At 44.3% G+C, this 18,489-nt stretch overlaps 1 protein-coding gene across 2 annotated transcripts in view; it reads left to right on the top strand.

Moving 5' to 3' along the window:
• LOC131721246 (gastrula zinc finger protein XlCGF57.1-like) overlaps window positions 1-16,621 on the top strand; it is a 20,467-nt gene extending 3,846 nt beyond the window's left edge. Inside the window, exons 1-2 of one of the 2 annotated variants that reach the window (XM_059014706.1) lie at window positions 8,727-10,169; window positions 10,523-16,621. In XM_059014706.1, coding sequence (XP_058870689.1) covers window positions 10,558-12,024 — 1,467 coding nt within the window. In that variant the 5' untranslated portion in view covers window positions 8,727-10,169; window positions 10,523-10,557 and the 3' untranslated portion in view covers window positions 12,025-16,621. Of the gene's footprint in view, window positions 1-8,726; window positions 10,170-10,522 lie in introns of those variants that run through there. The other variant, XM_059014705.1, reaches the window with a different exon arrangement.
• The last annotated feature ends 1,868 nt before the right edge of the window (window positions 16,622-18,489 follow it).

An 18,489-nucleotide genomic window follows, 5' to 3' on the forward strand; every position in this document is an offset into this window, starting at 1 on the left:
GCTCTGCTGGGGTCCTACTCCTCAAATTCAGAGCCTCAATATTCAATAGCTCTGCTGGGGTCCTACTCCTCAAATTCAGAGCCTCAATATTCAGTAGCTCTGCTGGGGTCGTACTCCTCAAATTCAGAGCCTCAATATTCAGTAGCTCTGCTGGGGTCGTACTCCTCAAATTCAGAGCCTCAATATTCAGTAGCTCTGCTGGGGTCGTACTCCTCAAATTCAGAGCCTCAATATTCAGTAGCTCTGCTGGGGTCGCACTCCTCAAATTCAGAGCCTCAATATTCAGTAGCTCTGCTGGGGTCGCACTCCTCAAATTCAGAGCCTCAATATTCAGTAGCTCTGCTGGGGTCCTGTTCCTCAAATTCAGAGCCTCAATATTCAGTAGCTCTGCTGGGGTCCTACTCCTCAAATTCAGAGCCTCAATATTCAGTAGCTCTGCTGGGGTCGTACTCCTCAAATTCAGAGCCTCAATATTCAGTAGCTCTGCTGGGGTCGTACTCCTCAAATTCAGAGCCTCAATATTCAGTAGCTCTGCTGGGGTCGTACTCCTCAAATTCAGAGCCTCAATATTCAGTAGCTCTGCTGGGGTCGCACTCCTCAAATTCAGAGCCTCAATATTCAGTAGCTCTGCTGGGGTCGCACTCCTCAAATTCAGAGCCTCACTATTCAGTAGCTCTGCTGGGGTCCTGTTCCTCAAATTCAGAGCCTCAATATTCATTAGCTCTGCTGGGGTCGTACTCCTCAAATTCAGAGCCTCAATATTCAGTCGCTCTGCTGGGGTCGTACTGCTCAAATTCAGAGCCTCAATATTCAGTAGCTCTGCTGGGGTCCTACTCCTCAAATTCAGAGCCTCACTATTCATTAGCTCTGCTGGGGTCATACTCCTCAAATTCAGAGCCTCAATATTCAGTAGCTCTGCTGGGGTCGCACTCCTCAAATTCAGAGCCTCAATATTCAGTAGCTCTGCTGGGGTCCTGCTCCTCAAATTCAGAGCCTCAATATTCAGTAGCTCTGCTGGGGTCCTGCTCCTCAAATTCAGAGCCTCAATATTCAGTAGCTCTGCTGGGGTCGTACTCCTCAAATTCAGAGCCTCACTATTCAGTAGCTCTGCTGGGGTCGTACTCCTCAAATTCAGAGCCTCAATATTCAGTAGCTCTGCTGGGGTCCTGCTCCTCAAATTCAGAGCCTCAATATTCAGTAGCTCTGCTGGGGTCGCACTCCTCAAATTCAGAGCCTCGATATTCAGTAGCTCTGCTGGGGTCCTGTTCCTCAAATTCAGAGCCTCAATATTCAGTAGCTCTGCTGGGGTCGTACTCCTCAAATTCAGAGCCTCAATATTCAGTCGCTCTGCTGGGGTCCTGTTCCTCAAATTCAGAGCCTCAATATTCAGTAGCTCTGCTGGGGTCCTACTCCTCAAATTCAGAGCCTCACTATTCATTAGCTCTGCTGGGGTCATACTCCTCAAATTCAGAGCCTCAATATTCAGTAGCTCTGCTGGGGTCCTACTCCTCAAATTCAGAGCCTCAATATTCAGTAGCTCTGCTGGGGTCATACTCCTCAAATTCAGAGCCTCAATATTCAGTAGCTCTGCTGGGGTCCTACTCCTCAAATTCAGAACCTCAATATACAGTAGCTCTGCTGGGGTTCTGCTCCTCAAATTCAGAGCCTCAATATTCAGTAGCTCTGCTGGGGTCCTACTCCTCAAATTCAGAGCCTCAATATTCATTAGCTCTGCTGGGGTCATACTCCTCAAATTCAGAGCCTCAATATTCAGTATCTCTGCTGGGGTCCTACTCCTCAAATTCAGAGCCTCAATATTCAGTAGCTCTGCTGGGGTCCTACTCCTCAAATTCAGAGCCTCAATATTCAGTAGCTCTGCTGGGGTCATACTCCTCAAATTCAGAGCCTCAATATTCAGTAGCTCTGCTGGGGTCATACTCCTCAAATTCAGAGCCTCAATATTCAGTAGCTCTGCTGGGGTCCTGCTCCTCAAATTCAGAGCTTCAATATTCAATAGCTCTGCTGGGGTCCTGCTCCTCAAATTCAGAGCCTCAATATTCAATAGCTCTGCTGGGGTCCTACTCCTCAAATTCAGAGCCTCAATATTCAGTAGCTCTGCTGGGGTCCTGCTCCTCAAATTCAGAGCCTCAATATTCAGTAGCTCTGCTGGGGTCGTACTCCTCAAATTCAGAGCCTCAATATTCAGTAGCTCTGCTGGGGTCGTACTCCTCAAATTCAGAGCCTCAATATTCAATAGCTCTGCTGGGGTCGTACTCTTCAAATTCAGAGCCTCAATATTCAGTAGCTCTGCTGGGGTCCTGCTCCTCAAATTCAGAGCCTCAATATTCATTAGCTCTGCTGGGGTCATACTCCTCAAATTCAGAGCCTCAATATTCAGTATCTCTGCTGGGGTCCTACTCCTCAAATTCAGAGCCTCAATATTCAGTAGCTCTGCTGGGGTCCTACTCCTCAAATTCAGAGCCTCAATATTCAGTAGCTCTGCTGGGGTCCTACTCCTCAAATTCAGAGCCTCAATATTCAATAGCTCTGCTGGGGTCCTACTCCTCAAATTCAGAGCCTCAATATTCAATAGCTCTGCTGGGGTCCTGCTCCTCAAATTCAGAGCCTCAATATTCAATAGCTCTGCTGGGGTCCTGCTCCTCAAATTCAGAGCCTCAATATTCAATAGCTCTGCTGGGGTCCTGCTCCTCAAATTCAGAGCCTCAATATTCAATAGCTCTGCTGGGGTCCTGCTCCTCAAATTCAGAGCCTCAATATTCAATAGCTCTGCTGGGGTCCTACTCCTCAAATTCAGAGCCTCAATATTCAATAGCTCTGCTGGGGTCCTGCTCCTCAAATTCAGAGCCTCAATAGTCAATAGCTCTGCTGGGGTCGTAGTCCTCAAATTCAGAGCCTCACTATTCAGTAGCACTGCTGGGGTCCTGCTCCTCAAATTCAGAGCCTCAATATTCAATAGCTCTGCTGGGGTCCTGCTCATCAAATTCAGAGCCTCAATATTCAGTAGCTCTGCTGGGGTCCTACTCCTCAAATTCAGAGCCTCAATATTCAGTAGCTCTGCTGGGGTCCTGCTCCTTAAATTCAGAGCCTCAATATTCAGTAGCTCTGCTGGGGTCATACTCCTCAAATTCAGAGCCTCAATATTCAGTAGCTCTGCTGGGGTCCTGCTCCTCAAATTCAGAGCCTCACTATTCAGTAGCACTGCTGGGGTCCTGCTCATCAAATTCAGAGCCTCAATATTCAGTAGCTCTGCTGGGGTCGTACTCCTCAAATTCAGAGCCTCAATATTCAGTAGCTCTGCTGGGGTCGTACTCCTCAAATTCAGAGCCTCAATATTCAGTAGCTCTGCTGGGGTCGTACTCTTCAAATTCAGAGCCTCAATATTCAGTAGCTCTGCTGGGGTCCTGCTCCTCAAATTCAGAGACTCAATATTCAATAGCTCTGGTCGGGTCCTGCTCCTCAAATTCAGAGCCTCAATATTCAATAGCTCTGCTGGGGTCCTGCTCCTCAAATTCAGAGCCTCAATATTCAATAGCTCTGCTGGGGTCCTACTCCTCAAATTCAGAGCCTCAATATTCAATAGCTCTGCTGGGGTCCTGCTCCTCAAATTCAGAGCCTCAATATTCAATAGCTCTGCTGGGGTCGTACTCCTCAAATTCAGAGCCTCACTATTCAGTAGCTCTGCTGGGGTCCTGCTCCTCAAATTCAGAGCCTCAATATTCAATAGCTCTGCTGGGGTCCTGCTCCTCAAATTCAGCCTCAATATTCAGTAGCTCTGCTGGGGTCCTACTCCTCAAATTCAGAGCCTCAATATTCAATAGCTCTGCTGGGGTCCTACTCCTCAAATTCAGAGCCTCAATATTCAATAGCTCTGCTGGGGTCCTGCTCCTCAAATTCAGAGCCTCAATATTCAATAGCTCTGCTGGGGTCCTGCTCCTCAAATTCAGAGCCTCAATATTCAATAGCTCTGCTGGGGTCCTGCTCCTCAAATTCAGAGCCTCAATATTCAATAGCTCTGCTGGGGTCCTGCTCCTCAAATTCAGAGCCTCAATATTCAATAGCTCTGCTGGGGTCCTACTCCTCAAATTCAGAGCCTCAATATTCAATAGCTCTGCTGGGGTCCTGCTCCTCAAATTCAGAGCCTCAATATTCAATAGCTCTGCTGGGGTCGTACTCCTCAAATTCAGAGCCTCACTATTCAGTAGCTCTGCTGGGGTCCTGCTCCTTAAATTCAGAGCCTCAATATTCAATAGCTCTGCTGGGGTCGTACTCCTCAAATTCAGAGCCTCACTATTCAGTAGCTCTGCTGGGGTCCTGCTCCTCAAATTCAGAGCCTCAATATTCAGTAGCTCTGCTGGGGTCCTGCTCCTCAAATTCAGAGCCTCAATATTCAATAGCTCTGCTGGGGTCCTGCTCCTCAAATTCAGAGCCTCACTATTCAGTAGCTCTGCTGGGGTCCTGCTCCTCAAATTCAGAGCCTCAATATTCAATAGCTCTGCTGGGGTCCTGCTCCTCAAATTCAGAGCCTCAATATTCAATAGCTCTGCTGGGGTCCTGCTCCTCAAATTCAGAGCCTCAATATTCAATAGCTCTGCTGGGGTCCTACTCCTCAAATTCAGAGCCTCAATATTCAGTAGCTCTGCTGGGGTCCTGCTCCTCAAATTCAGGCCTCTCACCATCAAGAGCATCAAATCTTGTAAACTGACGACACAGTTGTTTGCATCTGTAAATTTAAATCTATAGTGTTTATCATAATATCTGCGGGAAATGCGTTATTTTTCAGAAATTGCACAAATGTGCTCTAATTACTTAGACGCGGGGTGTTTTAAAATGTTAGTAAAATGACAATACGTAAACATGCAGCTTATTTCAAGTGTCTGATTCATAAGATGCGAAACACTGAAGCATGGATTCTTTTTCACTCTGCTCTGTCGGTTGCCAGCTGTAAGGTGTTTTTTTTACAGTGTGAAGTCGATAAATCAGAAGTGAACATTAATATTCATATTATAGTGGCGCAATAGCTTTCTGTTAAACCTCTAACTGCACTTTAATAACTTTGGCGGGGTTTGTTGGAATTGCCCACAATGGTGAATGTTCCTCTTACACCACCGCGTACGGTTAACGGGGTCTGGATACCTGTTTTTTCGTAAAGATTCCCTTTTCCCCCTTTTACCTAACATGTTTTTTTGCTCACCGAATTGAATTTATGCACCAAACTGAGTGAGGTACACGCGGTCTGTGCTGAGGATGGGCCTTTCGAGGGTTTGGTGAAAATATATTATTATTATTATTATTATTTATTTCTTAGCAGACGCCCTTATCCAGGGCGACTTACAATTGTTACAAGATATCACATTATTTTTACATACAGTTACATTATTTTTTACACATTATTTTTACATACAATTACCCATTTAATTGGGTTTTTATTGGAGCAATCTAGGTAAAGTACCTTGCTCAAGGGTACAACAGCAGTGTCCCCCACCTGGGATTGAACCCACGACCCTCCGGTCAAGAGTCCAGAGTCCTAACCACTACTCCACGCTGCTCCACACTAATTTTTATTAGTTATAGTAATAAAAATGATAACAGTCCAGCATTTCTTATCTTAAAATTGTGTCATAAATAAAAAAAACAATGTATATACAATCAACCTTGTTTTACTATTTTGCTAGAATTCCTGAGTCTGCACTCTTTGCATTAACGTGTCTAATACAATGTGGTGAAATGCAGCAGTCATGTATGGAACACCTCCACACACGAGCTCTAGTTTATAATAAATATAAAAACCGTCTTCTCAAAAAGCAAAGAAATTCATTGCAAAAAACTATGTTAATGCAGCAGTTAGGGTTGAACTCATCGCCACAAAAGCAAGGGAACGTGGCGTTAGTGTTTTTAACCCTAACTCTCCATTCCCACCCCACACAAGCAGCCAAAGAAACCAGAAACACAAGTAACTTCAGACTGCCATCATCAGGTAAGAGGTAGAACATGCAGCTCTTTCCAGATGACACAAGACACATCCATCATCCACTGGTGCTGTAGCAATGGATATACTAGGGATGGGAAGTTTAAATGTATAAACTCTACAAAGGTGGTTAAACGTTGAATAATATGCTAGATGTATAACCGGTCACGTGACAAATTCCACCAAACGCATACTTTATTTATGTATTCATTTTAGTAATTTATCATCATATACAGCAGTCCCTCGCGTATCCAACTGCTGTGGTAAGGGTGGAAATTATAAAAGGGAAGGGGTTTGGCAATTGCCTCCAAGTAGTTTTTAGAATTGGTGCAATAGAAAGATTGACACTGGGGCTGGTTTTATTCTCAACACGTCTGTTCATGCTGTAGTGGGCATGGTTCAGTCCACATGGGGTAAGCTGTATTTTAAATAGAATTGCATCTCTAAACAAAGGAACGAGGCAAAAGCACATTTGAAGTTATTTTGAGGAACTGGACAAGAGAACTGTGGTATGTAAATAATTATGTCAAACAAAATTGCCCTACCACAAAAACACAAGTTCAGTGCTTCACCATTTGAAATGAAAGCATTCAGAATTACTGTGGATGGAGTTACTGAATGCAGTAAAAAGCAAACATCCAGAATAAACAGAACGCGCTAGATGGTGACTGTGATTACGTGTAACATGATTTAAAAAAGATCATTTTTTTTCAATATTCAGAGAACGCAAATGTAAATTAGTTATGTATAGGCTTTAATTTACAGGGTTTGCTGGGCAGTGATAGTGGAGCTCTGGGGTTTGTGCTGTGTAGTGTTAGCTCTGTTTTGTGCTGGGCAGTGATAGCTGTGCTCTGTGGTTTGTGCTGGGCAGTGATAGCTGTGCTCTGTGGTTTGTGCTGGGCAGTGATAGCTGTGCTCTGGGGTTTGCTGTGCAGTGATAGCTGTGCTCTGTGGTTTGTGCTGGGCAGTGATAGCTGTGTTCTGGGGTTTGTGCTGGGCAGTGATAGTGGAGCTCTGGGGTTTGTGCTGTGCAGTGATAGCTGTGCTCTGGGGTTTGCTGGGCAGTGATAGCTGTGCTCTGGGGTTTGTGCTGGGCAGTGTTAGCGGTGCTCTGGGGTTTGTGCTGGGCAGTGATAGCTGTGCTCTGGGGTTTGTGCTGTGCAGTGATAGCTGTGCTCTGGGGTTTGTGCTGGGCAGTGATAGCTGTGCTCTGGTTTGTGCTGGGCAGTGATAGCTGTGCTCTGGGGTTTGTGCTGGGCAGTGATAGCTGTGCTCTGGGGTTTGTGCTGGGCAGTGATAGCTGTGCTCTGGGGTTTGTGCTGTGCAGTGATAGCTGTGCTCTGGGGTTTGTGCTGGGCAGTGATAGCTGTGCTCTGGTTTGTGCTGGGCAGTGATAGCTGTGCTCTGGGGTTTGTGCTGGGCAGTGATAGCTGTGCTCTGGGGTTTGTGTTGGGCAGTGATAGCTATGCTCTGGGTTTGTGCTGGGCAGTGATAGCTGTGCTCTGTGGTTTGTGCTGGGCAGTGTTAGCTGTGCTCTGGGGTTTGTGCTGGGCAGTGATAGCTGTGCTCTGGGGTTTGTGCTGGGCAGTGATAGCTGTGCTCTGGGGTTTGTGCTGGGCAGTGATAGCTGTGCTCTGGGGTTTGTGCTGTGCAGTGATAGCTGTGCTCTGGGGTTTGTGCTGGGCAGTGATAGTGGAGCTCTGGGGTTTGTGCTGGGCAGTGATAGTGGAGCTCTGGGGTTTGCTGTGCAGTGATAGCTGTGCTCTGGGGTTTGCTGTGCAGTGATAGCTGTGCTCTGTGGTTTGTGCTGGGCAGTGTTAGCGGTGCTCTGGGGATGAGCTGGGCAGTGATAGCTGTGCTCTGTGGTTTGTGCTGGGCAGTGATAGCTGTGTTCTGGGGTTTGTGCTGGGCAGTGATAGTGGAGCTCTGGGGTTTGTGCTGTGCAGTGATAGCTGTGCTCTGGGGTTTGCTGGGCAGTGATAGCGGTGCTCTGGGGTTTGTGCTGGGCAGTGATAGCTGTGCTCTGGTTTGTGCTGGGCAGTGATAGCTGTGCTCTGGGGTTTGTGCTGGGCAGTGATAGCTGTGCTCTGGGGTTTGTGTTGGGCAGTGATAGCTATGCTCTGGGTTTGTGCTGGGCAGTGATAGCTGTGCTCTGTGGTTTGTGCTGGGCAGTGTTAGCTGTGCTCTGGGGTTTGTGCTGGGCAGTGATAGCTGTGCTCTGGGGTTTATGCTGGGCAGTGATAGCTGTGCTCTGGGGTTTGTGCTGTGCAGTGATAGCTGTGCTCTGGGGTTTGTGCTGGGCAGTGATAGTGGAGCTCTGGGGTTTGTGCTGGGCAGTGATAGTGGAGCTCTGGGGTTTGCTATGCAGTGATAGCTGTGCTCTGGGGTTTGCTGTGCAGTGATAGCTGTGCTCTGTGGTTTGTGCTGGGCAGTGTTAGCGGTGCTCTGGGGATGAGCTGGGCAGTGATAGCTGTGCTCTGTGGTTTGTGCTGGGCAGTGATAGCTGTGCTCTGGGGTTTGTGCTGTGCAGTGATAGCTGTGCTCTGGGGTTTGTGCTGGGCAGTGATAGTGGAGCTCTGGGGTTTGTGCTGGGCAGTGATAGTGGAGCTCTGGGGTTTGCTGTGCAGTGATAGCTGTGCTCTGGGGTTTGTGCTGTGCAGTGATAGCTGTGCTCTGGGGTTTGCTGTGCAGTGATAGCTGTGCTCTGGGGTTTGCTGGGCAGTGATAGCTGTGCTCTGGTTTGTGCTGGGCAGTGATAGCTGTGCTCTGGGGTTTGTGCTGGGCAGTGATAGCGGTGCTCTGGGGTTTGCTGTGCAGTGATAGCTGTGCTCTGGGGTTTGCTGGGCAGTGATAGCTGTGCTCTGGGGTTTGTGCTGGGCAGTTATAGCGGTGCTCTGGGGTTTGTGCTGTGCAGTGATAACTGTGATCTGGTTTGTGCTGGGCAGTGATAGCTGTGCTCTGTGGTTTGTGCTGGGCAGTGATAGCTGTGCTCTGGGGTTTGTGCTGGGCAGTGATAGCTGTGCTCTGGGGTTTGTGCTGGGCAGTGATAGCTGTGCTCTGGGGTTTGTGTTGGGCAGTGATAGCTATGCTCTGGGTTTGTGCTGGGCAGTGATAGCTGTGCTCTGTGGTTTGTGCTGGGCAGTGTTAGCTGTGCTCTGGGGTTTGTGCTGGGCAGTGATAGCTGTGCTCTGGGGTTTGTGCTGGGCAGTGATAGCTGTGCTCTGGGGTTTGTGCTTGGCAGTGATAGCTGTGCTCTGGGGTTTGTGCTGGGCAGTGATAGCTGTGCTCTGGGGTTTGTGCTGGGCAGTGATAGCTGTGCTCTGGGGTTTGTGCTGGGCAGTGATAGCTGTGCTCTGGGGTTTGCTGGGCAGTGATAGCTGTGCTCTGGGGTTTGCTGGGCAGTTGTAGCTGTGCTCTGGGGATGTGCTGGGCAGTGATAGCTGTGCTCTGGGGTTTGCTGTGCAGTGATAACTGTGCTCTGGTTTGTGCTGGGCAGTGATAGCTGTGTTCTGGGGTTTGTGCTGGGCAGTGATAGCTGTGCTCTGGGGTTTGCTGCGCAGTGATAGCTGTGCTCTGGTTTGTGCTGCGCAGTGATAGCTGTGCTCTGGTTTGTGCTGTGCAGTGATAGCTGTGCTCTGGGGTTTGTGCTGGGCAGTGATAGCTGTGCTCTGGGATTTGTGCTGGGCAGTGATAGCTGTGCTCTGGGGTTTGCTGTGCAGTGATAGCTGTGCTCTGGTTTTGTGCTGGGCAGTGATAGTGATAAATCATGTAAATCGAGCTAAATCTGTAAATTTCTTGTAATTTTTGCAAAAAATTGAGAAGGGTTCTAGAATTATTCTGGTGTTTTAAAGGGTTTTTATCTCATTGTATTCTAGTAGTGTACTGCCCTGTAACACATGTAAGTCTCTTTGGATAAAGTCTGCCTAATAATAATAATAATAATAATAATAATAATAATAATAATAATAACCAGGCTACGGTAATGATCAATGTCCCACAACATGGCGTCTTCCAGCCTGCTCTCACAAACGCAGTAATGATGCGGTGAGTATGTACATTATTTACTATTAAAATGTGCATCGTTTCAAAGAGATCCCTGTGCTCAGCGTTCCTGCCTAACTCTTTTTCTCTTTTCCTCTTCATGCTGCCACCCTGCTGTCCTGCTGTCCTCCTTTAACAACAGGTAAGTAAACTGGCCTTTATATTTTACTTTTCACAGGTATTATATAAAGACTAACATATTATACATGTGCACATAACCCTTTAAGGACTTCATTTTTTTGACTTACTGGGACACCATACTGCCGTGCAAGTTGGAAACGCATATCATTGCATTAGGGAGGAATTGGATTTCACTCTCTGATATCTTATTTTTTTGCGTGACATCACTGAGACACGCATTTATGTTTTAAACGGGGGGTCAAATGATAAGAATCTTTGAATCTGATCGAACCTAAGCCAATTCAGGTCCAAGTTGTAAGACATCATATCAGTAGAGAACAGATCGTAATACTTCATTTCATTTTCTGCTTTCAGGACTGCCTTGTCTTGGTGAAAGCAAAGTTAGAAATATGGAGTCTGTTTACATTAAACAGGAGGAGGTTCTGGAATTGGTACCTATCTGCATTAAACAGGAGATACCTGAACTGGAGCCTGTCCTCATTAAAGAAGAGGAGACTGAACTGGAGCCTGTCCACATTAAAGAAGAGACTGAACTGGAGCCTGTCCACATTAAACAAGAGGAGACTGAACTGGAGCCTGTCCACATGAAAGAAGAGACTGAACTGGAGCCTGTCCACATTAAAGAAGAGACTGAACTGGAGCATGTCCACATTAAAGAGGAGACTGAACTGGAGCCTGTCTACATTAAAGAAGAAGAGACTGAACTGGAGCCTGTCCACATTAAAGAAGAGGAGACTGAACTGGAGCCTGTCCACATTATAGAAGAGACTGAATTGCAGGCTTTCTACAGTGAAGAGTCTGTTGACTTGTTGTTTAAGGATTCAGAAAACATATCACATCAGTGTATTAAATGTGGGAAGAGCTTCAGTCGATTAGGAAGCCTAAAAACACACCAGCGAATTCACACTGGAGAGAAGCTGTATTATTGTACTGAATGTGGAAAGAGTTTCATTCAGTTAGGAAGCCTAAAAACACACCAGCAAATTCACACTGGAGAGAAGCTGTATCACTGTACTGAATGTGGAAAGAGTTTCATTCAGTTAGGAAGCCTAAAAGCACACCAGCGAATTCACACCGGAGAGAAGCCGTATCACTGTACTGAGTGTGGGAAGAGCTTCAGTCGATTAGGAAGCCTAAAAACACACCAGCGAACTCACACTGGAGAGAAGCCGTATCACTGTTCTGAATGTGGAAAGAACTTTGGTTGCTTAAAAAGCCTACAACTACACCAACGAACTCACACTGGAGAGAAGCCGTATTACTGTAATGAATGTGGGGAGTGCTTCAGGCAGTTAGCACACCTAAAAACACACCAGCAAATTCACACTGGAGAGAAGCCGTATCCCTGTACTGAATGTGCAGAGTGCTTTGGTCGGTTAGGAAGCCTAAAAAGACACCAGCGAATTCACACTGGTGAGAAGCCATATCACTGTTCTGAATGTAGGGAGAGCTTCAGTGTGTCAGGAAGCCTAAAAAGACACCAGCAAATTCACAATGGAGAGAAGCCATATCACTGTACTGACTGTGGGGAGAGTTTTAGTGTGTCAGGAAGCCTAAAAAGACACCAGCAAATTCACAATGGAGAGAAGCCATATTACTGTACTGAATGTGGGGAGAGCTTCAGTCAGTTAGGAAACCTAAAAAGACACCATCGAATTCACAATGGAGAGAAGCCATATCACTGTTCTGAATGTGGGAAAAGCTTCACTGAATCAGGACACCTAAAAACACACCAACGAATTCACACTGGAGAGAAGCCATATTGCTGTACTGAATGTGGGGCAAGCTTCAGACAGTCAGGCACCCTAAAAAGACACCAGCGAATTCACACTGGAGCCAGCCTCCTTCCTTACTAGTCCCTCACCTCTCCACCCTGCTTGTTTGTGTGAAGAGCTGACTGATTCCTTGTCCCTCTCTCACACTTCAGTAAATGAAGTGGGTCCCCAGGAGTGAGAGCCAGCCTGAATCCAGAGACACTGAGAAGGGGAGCGTGATAAACTGAAGGAGCCAGACCCATTCTTTCAGAATGAACTGGAGAGCCCTGGGATGAGTGGAAATGAATCTCACTCATCATGCTGTGAGGATTTAGGACAGAGTTACTGGGTCATTCTACTTAGAAGGGACACATTGGAAATATATGCCAAGCTTTTTCACTGAACACTTATATGTGTGATACAACACATTAACCCTTTGCGGTCCTATGTCGGACCTGGTCCGACATTGCAATTATTCCTATCCGGTCCAATGTCGGACCCTGTCCGACATCATCAAAATGACGCAAAAAAGGGGTTTCTTTCTAGTAGTTTTTTCTCCGGAAAAAGCCGAGAAAACCATTCAATGGCCGAGTGGGAGCGACGGAGCTGAGACAAGCCGAAAAAAAGGGCGTGTCTCATGAATAGTCATACTTGCCCCTGGCATCTGATAATGGAGGCCATAAGGAAACAAGCTGGCTGTGACTGCATCAGCGCTTAGAGAATATCACAGACTTTAGCAGAGCTTTTTTCAGATGTTATTATAATAAAATAATGACTTGGATCGCATTATTGAGGTGTTTGGTGATAAAACGACTGATCAGGTGATGACTGATCGGTATGTACGACTATTATTATTATTATTATTATTATTATTATTATTATTATTATTATTATTATTATTATTATTATTATTATTATTTATTTATTAGCATAGGTGAATGCTATAGCAAACAAAAGGGTGGGGCGGGGCTGGAGATGCCTAGTGAGTGCTTTGTTGATATGCAGGGCCATTTAAACCCGTTTGACTGTTGAAAAAAATACTTTTAAACAGCGCGTCTAAAATTAACTGCGCGTGTGAAAATAAATTGGACCTGACGCGCCTGAGACGCAATTAATAAATGGACTGCAAAGGGTTAAGCTGCCAATAGCATATATAGGGCTCTATATATTATTGATTTTTGTATCTTGACTTTTCGTAGGTTTTTATAGACCCTACCCGTGCTGTATTAAAGTCATTTTCACTCCTGTAACTTTGTTTCACCCCTGCTGCGGTAGTTTAATTATGAATGTTCGTTTCAAATTACTGTTGTATACAAATGTTCAAATTTCATTGCAATATCGAAATTTCGTGCTTACCTTGATTTACGACTTCGGATTGTGGTTGTTATTTTACGCATGCCTCTCACTGGTGTAGTTGTTCGTATGTGTGTGAAACTTCCAGTTTAAACGTTTCAGGGCTTTTAGTTCATTTTAAAATAAAGCACTGTAGCAGGGCGATTGCCCTGCATGTGTGTAAATTTAGTTTTGGTATAATTTGTATGGGGGAATGAGTTCATTGTGTATCATTTTGGAGTTGATTTGTTTGATTACATTATTGTTTTACAGACGGGCGCTCGATTGAGACTTGCTGCCTGCTAGGCTTGGTTGAGGGGAAGGGCAGCAAGTGATTGGCTGTGCTGGACCTCAATCAGCAGGTGGGCGGGTCTTGACCGAGTGTCCGTCAGTTTAAAAATATCCGCGGGAGATGGCTCGGGGCGACTGCAACACCATGTCAGAGGGGAGCGGAGTATACTCGGGAGGAGAGGGTCCGCGCTGCAGGAACGACAGCTATGCAACCCTGAGACTGCAAGCGGTGCTTGTGAAGGCAATGCCCAGCCAAGGCCGTATGAAGCAGCAGGAGTCGTTGTATGAATACCGGCTCATGAGTAGGTTAGTTAGGGGATTGTGATCCCATGTGATGTATAGCGAGGGTTACGTAGTGTAGCCGGTTCCTGGAGCGGGACGCCTCGTTTTATAAGGCTAGTGCTCACCCTCTGTGGAACGTTTTACTTGTAGTTTTTGTACTGTATTTTATTTAGTATTTTTGCGGTATGTGTCCTCTGTGCGTTACCATGGCTGGTAACGTCACGAGTATATTTACTTTCTGTTTTGTGAATAAATCCTGCACACCTGTGCCGGTGTTTCAACTCCACCCCCAACATCTCTCTGTATTGCTTAAACAGCGGCTACCCACACACGCGACTTGAGACCCTGTCACAAGCACTTTAAAATATAAAAGAAATAAAAAAAATGTATTAATAGTCTATTTTAAATAACAATGGCAATAAACACATTTTGTTTTGCTTTTATATCTTAAGGTGCCTTATTAATGAAGGGAAGCACGGAAACAAATCATTGCAGAGTTCTTTAATTAAACACACACTGAAATCTTTTCTTCTCAGTAATTATGTAGTGCAGACAACTGAAATATGCTGAAAAGTATTTACTTGCGTAGCCTACTGTGTGTACTGTACTTTACATAACCAAAATATACAGACAAACAAAAAGTGATGATATTCTTAAATTAACTTGCTTTGGGATATTAACTTCTTAAGTGTGTTTTATAGAATTATGTTTTCGCTTATTCATTGTAACGAATGTATGTGTACTTCTGGCTGGGTTTACTTGGTCCAATTAAGTAATTTAGGGGACAGTTGGAACAAAAACCAGGACCAGGATTGGAGATCCCTGCTGTAAACTGATGAAAGGACTGATTTCAGTCAGGGATTCGCTTCCTGTTTTACCTGGAAGGGATTGGATCACCGAAGTAAACTCCTCTTTGGGCGCTATATTTAAATAAAAACAACCATGAGCTTCTTTATCTTTGATTCGGACTCTTCTCACAATGAAGTAACCATTGAGCCATCGCTTGAATGGGGCATCCTCCCAAGATATCGACTCCTCATCCAACTGCAGCTCTCTGTGTTACAGAGATCAACTGCATTCCAGTGATCACATCTACAGAATAAGTATTATATCTCAAAGACTTTAGGTTTCAAGTAAAATACCATACTTGTATAGGAAATATCTACATGCAAACAGAAGGAAAAAACAGTCAATACAATGTAACACTTTGATAAGATTAAAAATACAAACAATTCTACTTTGATGAACAACTGAAACACGATAAGATTTTAACTGAGCTCATGATATTGTGTGCATTTGAAAACAACAACTATGAACATCAGAACCATTTAAACATTGATTGAATTGATGTACAAGTTGTGAATTAACTCTAGATTACAGCTTAATACTAAAGGCAATTGAACTGAACTTGAAACAAAAATGCAGTCTTCATTCCAACCCACACAACAGACTCTGCTGAACACAGTCACTGTATGTAATGTGTGTGAGTCCTGCATGCACGTAACCATACGGGAGCCTGCGTGCTTATGAAAATGTGTGTTTAAATGTGCTATTCCTGCTTGTATCTGTACTTATAATTCTGGGATCGTGATTTCTAACTTTAATATTCATCTTCCTTTTGTGAGCCTTAATAAACCTAATAATGCTAATAATTGAAATAATGCTTCATTCCTCCTGAAAAGTGATGAAATTAAAAGCTATTTTATCATGTATACTTGCATGCCTTTGGTATGTCATAGAATAAAGCAAAGAAGCTGTGAAAAGGGATGAATTATTGCTTATTCTACAAAGATATTCTAAAATGGCCTGGACACATTTGTTGGTACCCCTTAGAAAAGATAATAAATAATTGGATTAGAGTGATATTTCAAACTATTTAGTATCACACATGTCTCCAATCTTGTAATCAGTCATTCAGCCTATTTAAATGGAGAAAAGTAGTCACTGTGCTGTTTGGTATCATTGTGTGCACCACACTGAACATGGACCAGAGAAAGCAAAGGAGAGAGTTGTCTGAGGAGATCAGAAAGAAAATAATAGACAAGCATGGTAAAGGTAAAGGCTACAAGACCATCTCCAAGCAGCTTGATGTTCCTGTGACAACAATCGCAAATATTATTAAGAAGTTTAAGGTCCATGGAACTGTAGCCAACCTCCCTGGGCGCGTCCGCAAGAGGAAAATCGACCCCAGATTGAACAGAAGGATAGTGTGAATGGTAGAAAAAGAACCAAGGATAACTGCCAAAGAGATACAAGCTGAACTCCAAGGTGAAGGTACGTCAGTTTCTGATCGCACCATCCGTCGCTTTTTGAGCAAAAGTGGGCTCCATGGAAGAAGACCCAGGAGGACTCCACTTTTGAAAGAAAAACATAAAAAAGCCAGACTGGAATTTGCTAAAATGCATATTGATAAGCCACAATCCTTCTGGGAGAATGTCCTTTGGACAGATGAGTCAAAACTGGAGCTTTTTGGCAAGTCACAACAGCTCTATGTTCACAGACGAAAAAATGAAGCTTTCAAAGAAAAGAACACCATACCTACAGTGAAACATGGAGGAGGCTCGGTTATGTTTTGGGGCTGCTTTGCTGCGCCTGGCACAGGGTGCCTTGAATCTGTGCAGGGCTCAATGAAATCTCAAGACTATCAAGGCATTCTGGAGCGAAACGTACTGCCCAGTGTCAGAAAGCTCTGTCTCAGTCGCAGGTCATGGGTCCTCCAACAGGATAATGACCCAAAACACACAGCTAAAAGCACCCAAGAATGGATAAGAACAAAACATTGGACTATTCTGAAGTGGCCTTCTATGAGTCCTGATCTGAATCCTATCGAACATCTATGGAAAGAGCTGAAACTTGCAGTCTGGAGAAGGCACCCATCAAACCTGAGACAGCTGGAGCAGTTTGCTCAGGAAGAGTGGGCCAAACTACCTGTTAACAGGTGCAGAAGTCTCATTGAGAGCTACAGAAAACGTTTGATTGCAGTGATTGCCTCTAAAGGTTGTGCAACAAAATATTAGGTTAGCGGTCCCATCATTTTTGTCCATGCCATTTTCATTTGTTTTCTTATTTACAATATTATGTTGAATAAAAAATCAAAAGCAAAGTCTGATTTCTATTAAATATGGAATAAACAATGGTGGATGCCAATTACTTTAGTCAGTTTCAAGTTATTTCAGAGAAAATTGTGCATTCTTCATTTTTTGTGGAGGGGTACCAACAAATTTGAGCACGTCTGTATATATATATATATTGTAAAAGATCGTACTCACACGAGTTCGTTGCCCCTTTAAAAATAGACCCAACACGACAGAAATGGAGTTTTAAAGCGCGGTTGCGCTAATTTTTAATAAACACAAAATCAAACAAATACAAAATCAAAATAAACACCTAACTCCTCTTGGAGCACTAACTCAACTTTCAGGAACACACTGCCTACCACGGGACAGCTAAGCTGTTTTCCCGTCCTTACAAAAACACAGGTTTGACACCACACTTACTTTAACTCTGGCTACTCGGAGACAGAGCACCTCTTCTGCCTCCTTCTACTCAGCAGCCCCGTGCAGCCTGGCTGCACGTCTTAAATACCCTGCACCCGCTTCTAATTTTTAATCACCCCCGGGTGCAGGGGATAATACATAATAAAACAATTAACAAAAACTAATTAACAGAAAAGCAATACAATTAAACAATACAAAAGGTGCCATTTTTTCTTCAGGGAGGTTTTTTAACCCCCTCCCTGCTGTCTCACACAACCCGCTATCTTACTCTAATATATATAAACTTTTAATGTTAGTTTATTGACTTCGTTATTTGACTGGTTAACCTCTCTTGATATTGAAACTGGAAGGCATGTTTTTATAACTTGGACTCATTTACTTTCTATTTTGTTCTATTTAAATAATCTTTTTGATGTATTTAAATAATCAAATAATGGAATTGTAAATATAATTTTAGAAGACATGGAATTTGTGAAGGAGTAAAACCCTAGTTTTATATTTAAATATGATACCTCTAATGGAGGTGTTGTATTGCGTATTAAGAAATGAATATTAACTGGGATGTTTGTAGATTACCAACATGCTGGGGTGGCCTAGGATATTGAGGTATTAATGTGAAATATGATATCTTCATTTAAATGCACTACAAGGGCACATTATTATGTTTCCATTACCTCTGTATGTAAAAGGTTTGTCATTGTTTAAACTGTTATTGATTCCTGAGATACAGATCTGCAGTGGAACTGAACAAACCCAAGGGAGACATTGAAAAATACAAGCTTGTCAAAGGGGGAGATGCTGCTGCAGGTTTGATGGCTTCATGAAATGAGAAATGGAATTCCTTTGCTAGTGTCTCATGATGTAAGCCCTGGAGTGTGGGCTCAGTCTTCATGAAATGAGAAATGGAATTCCTTTGCTAGTGTCTCATGATGTAAGCCCTGGAGTGTGGGCTCAGTCTTCATGAAATGAGAAATGGAATTCCTTTGCTAGTGTCTCATGATGTAAGCCCTGGAGTGTGGGCTCAGTTTTCATGAAATGAGAAATGGAATTCCTTTGCTAGTGTCTCATGATGTAAGCCCTGGAGTGTGGGCTCAGTCTTCATGAAATGAGAAATGGAATTCCTTTGCTAGTGTATCATGATGTAAGCCCTGGAGTGTGGGCTCAG

The sequence above is a fragment of the Acipenser ruthenus genome, chromosome 48 (genome assembly GCF_902713425.1).
Source record: "Acipenser ruthenus chromosome 48, fAciRut3.2 maternal haplotype, whole genome shotgun sequence".
NCBI lineage: Eukaryota > Metazoa > Chordata > Actinopteri > Acipenseriformes > Acipenseridae > Acipenser > Acipenser ruthenus.